We start from the raw sequence: 9,928 nt of genomic DNA, 5'->3' as shown, positions 1-9,928 counted from the left end.
CATGACGCGTGTAGAGGCATCGCATGGGCATCTCGAGGACGACAACATCGGCCTCTGCATCCTTGCGTTCGTTTGTGCCCGCCCGTCCCTTGGGAGCTTCAAGAGTCCAACAACGCCTTGTGAGGTCTGCTGGTCTCCTCCTCTCCACCGATCAAGCGAGAACACGACAGACAGACAGGCTAACGAACAAACAGGAGATGGGCGCGTCCTCTTCCGCCGACCACGGAGGGCAGGAAGAGGAGGAAAACTTAGCCGCCACCACTGGCTTCCTCCCCTCCCTTCGAAATGCCTTCTCCAGCCTCTCGCCGCCCTCCTCCTCTTCCGTCCCCCTCGCTTCCTTCCAGGTACTGCTACTGCCCACCGATCCACAACCCATGTGACAACTGACCCTCGATTCTCCCCTCTTATGCGTGTAGGAAGCGCTCTCCCTGGACGTGCAAGTTCTTGCTGCCGTTGTTCGATGGAAGTGTTAGTACATTGTTGGATGGAAGAATTGCTTCAATTGTCAGGTTGCTGTTAAATAAGCAGTTGTGAAAATAACTTGTTCCAGCTGTTGATGCTACCGCTGGTCGGTGCAGTGGCATCTGCAGCAGGTCCACTGCCTGGCTGCCCAACGTGATGCGGCGAGATTGGCGTCCCCTACCCTTTTGGTATCGGTCCTAACTGTTTAAGGGAAGACTTCTCACTAAATTGCAGCACAAAGGATGATTGGACTCGAGAAACTTTTTGTGTTCAACGTCGAGATCACCGATATCTCATTACCACTAGGCCAGACACGCATGCTCAACGAAATATAGTGGCAGTGTTGCAACGTAAGCAACAATTCCGTGGATTGCAATTCCTGGTCTCTGAATACTACAGCGACAACATGATTTAAAAAGAGAAAGATAGAAAAATGATTGAGCGAAAGAAAAAAAAAGACAAGGACAAGATACAAATATTGTTCTCAATCATCCAGACAGTGTTATCATCTCATGTTAGATTAGATCTGTAGTATATTCTTGCTATTGCTATGATTACTTGGGAAGATTTTGAATATTATGCAAAGTGACATAATCCTTGTATCTTAGTTATTTTTTTATGATTGTTGCTTGAGTTTTCGGCAAGAGACTTTGAGATTTGTACATTCATTATTTTTATACTAATTTTCTTTGGTTTGCCCGTGATTTTTACCCTTCACGTTAGAGGGGTTTTCTACGTAAATCTTGCTGTCTTATTTGATTGTGATTCTATTTAATTTCGCTGCATGTTACGGCCTGCTTGTATTTATTCGTATACAAAGTTTTCTTTCTATCCCATCAACTTGTATTAGAGTAGGGTTTTGGTGATTTATTTTTTGTGTTCGAATATGGAGGCCGGTAATGTTTCTCGTATGATTAGCTTGAATGGAAACAATTGGATGATATAGAAACCAAGAATGAAAGATCTCTTGTATTGTAAAGATTTGTATAGACATTTGCAAGGGGATAGTGCAAAACCCACAACTATGATAGATGATGAGTGGAAGAGGTTAGACTGAAAAACAATCGGGTTTATTCTATAGTGGCTCGATGACAGTGTCTTTTATCATGTTTCTACCGAAAGTTCTGCATACTCTCTTTGAAAAATGTTGGAAGGTCTTTATGATAGAAAAACAACTAGTAACAAAGCTTTCTTGATCAGAAAACTTGTAAACCTAAAATATAAATCAAATGCTGAGCATTTGATTGAAATACGAGTATCACTAACTAGTTATCATCTATAAAAATATATCTTGATTATAAGTTGCAAGCATTGTTACTTCTCAGTTCTTTACCAGAAAGTTGGGAGACGCTAGTGGTTTCCCTTAGTAATTCTACGTTAGATGGTGTTGTCACCATAAGTCAAGTAACAAATAGTTTGCTGAATGAGGAGTTGAGAAGAAAGAATTCAGCAACATCTCAGAATGATTCAGAGGCACTTATCTCAGATAATAGAGGAAGATCAAAGTCCAAGGATAGAAGCAGTTCACGCATGGGTAGAAGCAAGTCAAGATTAAGAAAATATATTGTTTGCTATAACTGTAGCGAGAAAGGATATTACAAGAACCAATACAAGCAACCTAAAAAGAGCAAGAAAAAAGGAAAAAGAAGTGAAGTATATAGAGTCAAAAGATAATACTATAGCTACAGTATATGGTGGTGATTATTTGATTTTGTCTCTTTCTGATGATGTTTTTTCTTATGTGTGTCAGGATCTTGAGTGGGTGATTGACATAGGTGCTTCTTATTATGCTACACCACGGAGGGAGTTTTTTGCTACCTACAGGTCTGAAAATTTTAGTGTTATCAAAGATGAGCAACTATGACACGACAGACATCATTGACATGGGTGATATCTACATAAAGACCAACCATGCGAGGCATGTGGTTGACTTAAGGCTGAATTTAATTTTAGTTGGAAGACTAGATGATGAAGACTATGATAGTAGATTTCATAAAGGACAATAGAAGCTCAATAAGGGTTCTCTTATTGTGGCTAGTGGGAAGAAATATCATCCTTTGTATAAATTGTAGGCCAAAGCTTATAGTAAGTAGTTAAATGCTACAGAGAAAGACTTCAGCATGGAGTTATGCCATAGGCGACTAGGTCACATGAGCGAGAAGGGGCTGCAAACTCTTTCTAAGAGAGAGGTATTATCAGACCTCAGAAGTACACGTTTGAACCCTTGTATTAATTATTTCGTTGGTAAATAACATAGAGTTTCCTTTGCTAGTTCTGCTTTGTCTAGAAAAATACATGTCTTAGACCGTGTTTACAAAGATGTATATGATCCTTTGAGGATAAAAACTCATGGTGGATCTATTAATGTTCCTGGCATCAATGGTGCACTTTATTTTGTTACATTTATAGATAACTATTCTAGGAAAGTTTGTACCTATATTATGAAGACCAAAGATCATGTTATTAATGTCTTCAAAAGTTTCATGCTAGAGTTGAAAGGGAGACAAAAAGACAATTGAAATGCATAAGATCAGATAATGGTGGTGAGTACATAGAATTGTTTAATGATTATTGCATGTCACATGACATCCAACATGAGATGACAGTTCCTGGTACACCTCAGCATAATGCTATTACAGAGAGGATGAATCGCAACATCATGGAAAATATCATATGTATACTTTTATAGGTCAAGCTACCTAAAAATTTTTGGGATGAGGCTTTGAGGATTACAGTTGATGCGATCAACTTGTCACATTGTACTACCCTAGATGGTGATGATGCAAAGCATGTATGGTTAGGGAAAGATGTTTCCTAAATGCATTCGAGAGTGTTTTGTTATCGTGTATTTGCACACATTCTAAATAATGAGAGGTCCAAGCTAGATGGTAAAACAAAATAATATATTTTTCTTAGCTACTTACATGATTAGTTTGATTATAGGTTTTGAGATCCAGAAAAGCAAAAATTGTTTAGAAGCAGAGATGTGATCTTCTTTGAGGATCAAACCCTAGAGGATTTGAAGGAAGTACCAGCCAAGACTTATGTAGGAGGATTAGCATATTTTAACCCAATTACTCCTCCAATACCTCAGGGTGATGGGGGAGATGTGCAGAAAGATAGTGGAAAGCCCGATGTTGATCTACTTGTAAAACATGTTGAGCAAGAAGAAGCTAGAGAGCAACTTCCCGTGGAACCATAGTTGAGAAGATCTTCTAGATAACATTAACCTTCCAGAAGATACTCTACAAATGAGTGTGTGAGTGTGTGAGTGTGTGATGCTTACTGATACAGGTGAACCAGAGAATTACCAGAAAGCAGTTGAAAGTAAGTAAAAAAAAAAGTAGTTAGTTGATATGCAAGAAGATATGGATGCTCTGCAAAAGAACCACACTTATGATTTGGTGCAACTACCAAAGGGAATGAAGGCCTTGAAGAATAAGTGAGTTTTCAAGTTAAAAACTCAAGAGTATTGTTCTCAACCAAGGTATAAAGCTAGATTGATTGTGAATGACTTTGATCAAAGGAAACGTATTGACTTTGAAGAGATTTTTTCTCATGTTGTTAAAATGTCTTCTATTCATGTTGCTCTTGGTTTTGCTGCTAGCCTAGACTTGGAGATTGAGTAGTTGGATGTGAAGATAACTTTCCTTCTTGGTGATTTAGAGGAAATTTATATGGAGAAACCAGAATGCTTCAAAGTCAAAGGTAAAGAAAATTTTGTCTACAAGTTGAAAAGGAGCTTGTATGTGTTGAAGCAAGCTCCAAGACAACTGTACATAAAGTTTAAATCATTTATGACTGAAAATTGATATAAAAGAACTGATTCGGATTATTGTGTGTACATCAAATAGTTTTGTGAGGATTTTATTATTCTCTTGCTTTATGTTGATGACATGCTTATCCTTGGGAAAGATATATCTATAATTGACAAGTTGAAGATGAAATACTGGGTATACAAATTTCCCATGACAGAAAAAATAAGAATATTTGGTTATCACAGAAGAAATACATCGAGAATGTATTAGAAAGGTTCAGTATAAGCAATGCAAAGTCAATTGGTTCTCCTCTTTCAGGTCATTTTAAGTTGTGCTTAGAATAGAGTCCGTCAAGTGATGAGGAGAAGGAGAATATGCAAAATGTTACTTATGCTTTAGCAGTTGGAAGTTTAATATACGCGATGATATATATAAGGTTGGACATCACATATGCAGTGGGTGTTACTAGCAGATTTCTTGCAAATCCAAACAAAGAGCATTGGGCTGTAGTGAAGTGGATCTTTAGATATCTCAGAATGAGCTATGAAGTTTGTTTAAGCTTTAGAGGTGGACCATCTGTGTTGACAAGTTACACAAATGTAGTTATAGCAAAATATATAGATACAAAGAAATCTACATTAGGTTTTATACTTATTTTTGCAGGGGAAGCTGTATCATGGCAATCCAAATTACAAAGATATATTGCTCTCTCTACCATAGAGGCAGAATATATTGTTGCTACAGAGGTTTGCAAAGAAATGTTATGGATGAAAGAATTCTTACAAGAATTAGGACTGAAACAGAAAAACTATGTGGTACATTGTGACGGTCAAAACGTCATGAATTTTATTTATTGCTTCGAATCCTTTTAATCTGTCTGCACTATAGACTAGGTGTATGTTATAGAGAGGACTAAAAAGAATAGCCTGGTTCAATCTTATATTCTGTTGTCTTGTATCATCTCCAAGTAGCTGATGAATTTTTGATCGTATTTACTTGCGAAAGATCAATAATATGTTAAATTCAGATTTGCCAGTACTGCTTTTATCAGCATAGATGGAACCGACTCCGGTTGCAGAACCTCAAAGAACTTTTGTGATTAATAAATCTCCTTATTTATCCCTCTTCTTGAAGTTCCTTAATTTTTATTTTTTATTTTTCAACTTCAACAATGAGTTCAGACCTTTGGCATCATCGTGATTGAGAAAGCAAGAAAGTCTTGAAGACTTCATGTGTTTCTTCTCCCCCAGGGAAATCCAACTTGTGTGTTTATACCTGCTAAAAGTTGCAGGTCTGTGATTCTTGTATCTGCATGGACTTCAAGTATTCTAGTTTTGTAGCTTAGCATAATGCTTGCGCAGAAGAAAAGCAATAATAATAAGCACCATTAAACCAGATAATGTGCATAAAAGGTAATTTTTGTTTCTCTTCCTGGTTTTAATTGGCCTGAATCTGTGATACAGGTACTGGCGGTGGCTTGATCTTCCTACTAATATCCGGCATGTGTATCTATGTGATTCTTCAAAGAAGAAAATTCATCAAGATTAAGGAAAGATATTTTAGAGAACATGGAGGTTGGATATTATTGGAAGAGATCAAGGCTAAAGAAAGATATTTTAGAGAACAAGGACTTGCATTTAAGATATTTGTCGAAGAAGAATTAGAAAAAGCTACGGAGAAGTATGATAAGAATCGAGTCCTTGGCAGAGGAGGACATGGTACCGTTTACAAAGGAGACTCGGAAGACAGTCGTGTCGTTGCCATCAAGAAACCCAAGATCATTGATGAGAGCCAAAAGAATGAATTTGGAAAAGAGCTGCTTATTCTGTCGCAGATCAACCACAAGAACATAGTTAAGCTCTTGGGTTGTTGCTTGGAAGTGGAGGTTCCCATGCTGGTTTATGAGTTTGTGTCGAACGGGACCTTGTTCCAGCTGATTCACGACAACAACAGGGCATCTCCCTTTTCCTTGGCCACTCGCTTGAGGATCGCTCATGAGTCTGCCGAAGCTCTGGCCTACTTGCATTCATCAGCTTCGCCTCCCATCATTCATGGCGACGTGAAGTCTTCCAACATCCTTTTAGATGAAAACTATACAGCAAAAGTTTCTGATTTTGGAGCTTCGAAGCTGGTTCCAAAAGATGAGGATCAGTTTGCTACCTTGGTGCAAGGGACTTGTGGTTACTTGGACCCAGAGTACCTCCAAACCTGCCAGTTGACAGAGAAAAGTGATGTTTATAGCTTCAGCATAGTGCTTCTGGAGCTGATGACTCGCAAGAAGCCAGTTTGTTTTGAAGCATCTGAAGATGAGAGGAGCCTCGCATCATGTTTTATTATGGCGACGAAGGAGAACCGACTTATGGAGATCTTGGATGATCAGGTGAGAAATGAAGGGGATACGGAATTGATTCAAGAAATGAGCGAGCTCGCAAAGCAATGCTTGAAGTTCTTGGGAGAAGAAAGGCCAACGATGAAGCAAGTGACGGAAGAGCTTGACAGGTTGAGAAAACTCAAGCAGCACCCGTGGGTGCCGCAGAATACTGAGGAGAGTGAGAGCTTGCTCAGTCAACCATTGGTTGACCATGAGACATATTGTCATGGAATTGAAACCACTACTAGCTATAATCCAGAGAAAAGATTGGCATTGGACATCGAACATGGAAGATGATGATCTGGTGCATGCCCAAATTCTCTGGTTTTTGAGGCTTCTTGATGCAATCTTGAATTGATGCTGCTGTTATGTATACTTGTGATCGTCTGTGTTTGTGCCAGTGTATAATGGCGAAGAATATTTATTAATAACTACAGGTAATCTCTGCCATTTCCTTGCTGGAATATGTTGTGTGTAAGAATAAGATTATCCAAATAAATATTATCATTTCAAACATTTTGCATTGATTGTGGAGCTTTTATCATTCAGGAAATGTTACATGATCGGCTGACCTTGTTGTCGCCATGAGATATCATTATCTAGTCTAATAATTGAGATTAAAATGGTATATACGGTCCATGTTCTTTATCTATGTCAATCTGATCTATTTAAGCATTAGTATGAACAAATATACATTAATTGCCACCCGTTTAATATGACTTCAGCATTGAGTTGTGGCATAAGTGACTAGAACACATGAGCGAGAAGGGGCTGTAAGCTCTTTCTGAGAGAGATATTGTTAGGCCTCAGAGGTACACGTTTAAACCTTTGTATTGATTGTTTGGTTGGTAAACAACATAGAGTTTCCTTTTTTAGTCATGCTTTATCTAGAAAAATGCATGTTTTAGACCTTGTTTACATAGATATATATGATCATTTGAGGATAAAAACCCATTATTGATCTATTAATGTTCTTGGTATCAGTGGTGCACTTTATTTTGCTACTTTTATAAATAACTATTCTAGAAAAGTTTGGGCCTATGCTATAAAAACCAAATATCAGGTATAAATAACTATTAATGTCATCAAAGAGTTTCATGCTAAAGTTGAAAGGAAGATAAAAAGGTAATTGAAATGTACAAGATCAGATAATGGTGGTGAGTACACTGAATTGTTTAATGATTATTACAGGTCGCATGACATCCACAATAAAATGACAGTTCATGATACACCTCAGCATAATGTTGTTGCAGAGATGATGAATTGCAACATCATGAAAAATATCAGAGGCTTTGGGATGAGGCTTTGAGGACTACAGTTGATGCGATCAACTTGTCACCTTGTGCAACCCTAGATGATGATGTTGCAGAGCATATATGGTTAGGAAAAGATATTTCCTACAAGCATTTGAGAGTGTTTGGTTGTCGTGCATTTGCACACGTTATAAACAATGAGAGGTCTAAGTTAGATGGTAAGATAAAATAATATATTTTTTTTTGTTACTCACATGATCAGTTTGGTTACAGGTTTTAGTATCCAGAAAAGCAGAAAGTGATTTGAAGCAGAGATGTAGTCTTCTTTGAGAATCAAACCCTAGAGGATTTGAATGAGGCACCAACCAAGACTTATGTAGAAGGATTAGCATATTTTGACCCAATTACTGCTCCAATATATCAGGGTGATGGGAGAGATGTGCAGGAAGATAGTGGAGAGTCCGATGTTAATATACCTGTAGGACATATTGAGCAAGAAGAAGCTAGAGAGCAACTTCTCACGGAACCACAGTTTAGATAACGTCAACATTCCAAAAGATACTATACAAATGAGTATATGATGCTTACTGATGTAAGTGAATCAGAGAGTTATCATAAAGCAGTTGAAAGTGAACAGAAAAAATAGTTAATTACTATGCAGGAAGAGATGGATGTGAAAGATAAGGTACAAAGCTAAATTTGTTGTGAAATACTTTGATTAAAGGAAATGTATTGACTTTGAAGAGATTTTTTCTCCTGTTGTTAAAATGTCTTCTATTCGTGTTACTTTTGGTATTGCTGCTAGTATAGACTTGGAGGTTGAGTAGTTGGATGTGAGGATAGCTTTCCTTCATTAAAGAACGGCTTCAGATCATTGTGTGTACATCAAATGGTTTTGTGAGGATTTTATTATTCTCTTACTTTATATTGATAACATATTTATCCTTGGAAAATATATATCTATAATTGACAGGTTAAAGATGAAACCGAGTAAATCTTTTGCAATGAAAGATATGGAGTCAGCAAAGCAAATTCTAGGCATGCAAATTTCCCGTGATAGAAAAAATAAGAAGATTTGGTTATCGAGAAATATATTGAGAAGATATTAGAAAGGTTTAGTATGAGCAATGCAAAGCCAATTGGTTCTCCTCTTTCAGGTCACTTCAAGTTGTGCTAAGAACAGAGTCCGTCAAGTGATGAGGAGAAGGAGAATATGCAAAATGTTTCTTAAGCTTTAGCAGTTGGAAGTTTAATGTACGCAATGGTATGTACGAGGTCGGACATCGCATATGCAGTAGTGTTACTAGCAGATTTCTTGTAAATCTAAACAATGAGCACTGGGCAATAGTGAAGTGGATCTTTAGATATCTCATAAGGTGCTATAAAGTTTGTTTAAGTTTTGGAGGTGGACGACCTATGTTAACATGTTACACAAATATAATTATGGCAAGAGATATAGATACTATAAAGTTTGTTTAAGCTTTGAAGGTGGACGATCTATGTTAACATGTTACACAAATGCAGTTATGCAAGAGATATAGATACAAGGAAATCCACATCAAGTTTTGTATTTACTTTTATAGGGGGATCTATGTCATGACAATCCAAATTACAAAGGTGTATTGGTCTCTTCACCACAGAGGCAGAATACATTGCTGCTATAGAGGTTTACAAAGAAATGTTATGGATGAAATAATTTTTACAAGAATTGGGGCTGAAACAGAAAAACTATGTGGTATATTGTGACAGCCAAAGCGCCATTTATTTGTAAGTCAAAGCATATAGATATCTAGATTCGAAATGTACTTGAAGAGAAGTAGTTGCAACTTCAGAAAATTCATACAGATGATAATGGAGCAAACATGTTGACAAAGACCTTATCGAAAAAAAGGCAGGAGATGTGTCGACGGTTGATCGACATGATTTTACGTTGAGGAGTCATGAGACAATCTCCCTTATGAGCTCAAAGGAGAGGTTATTGGACTAACATCCTATGAGCTTAGCCTATAGTGGGCTTTAATAGCCCATAGTCCACTTCTCTTTTAACGTAAACCTAGATCTAATAAGAGGGGTGTGATGATTAT

At 37.4% G+C, this 9,928-nt stretch overlaps 1 protein-coding gene across 1 annotated transcript; it reads left to right on the top strand.

The window, feature by feature from the left end:
- Nucleotides 1–23: 23 nt before the first annotated feature.
- On the top strand, nt 24–6,888 carry LOC135679102 (putative wall-associated receptor kinase-like 16). Its single transcript, XM_065192522.1, has 4 exons — nt 24–344; nt 2,213–2,237; nt 3,757–3,789; nt 5,684–6,888. Exons 1-4 carry the CDS (start codon nt 24–26, stop codon nt 6,886–6,888), a joined length of 1,584 nt encoding a protein of 527 aa, XP_065048594.1.
- The last annotated feature ends 3,040 nt before the right edge of the window (nt 6,889–9,928 follow it).

This window comes from Musa acuminata, chromosome BXJ1-1 (assembly GCF_036884655.1).
Source record: "Musa acuminata AAA Group cultivar baxijiao chromosome BXJ1-1, Cavendish_Baxijiao_AAA, whole genome shotgun sequence".
In the NCBI taxonomy this organism is placed as follows: domain Eukaryota; kingdom Viridiplantae; phylum Streptophyta; class Magnoliopsida; order Zingiberales; family Musaceae; genus Musa; species Musa acuminata.
Note: the sequence above shows the minus strand (reverse complement) of the source record. Positions and strands in the feature narration are given on the sequence as shown.

Coding starts and splice junctions, on each gene's coding strand:
- LOC135679102 (XM_065192522.1), top strand. CDS start 24: ATGGGCATCTCGAGGACGACAACATCGGCCTCTGCATCCTTGCGTTCG. Junction 345..2,212: donor TCCCCCTCGCTTCCTTCCAG/GTACTGCTACTG, acceptor TATGTGTGTCAG/GATCTTGAGTGGGTGATTGA. Junction 3,790..5,683: donor TTACCAGAAAGCAGTTGAAA/GTAAGTAAAAAA, acceptor TCTGTGATACAG/GTACTGGCGGTGGCTTGATC.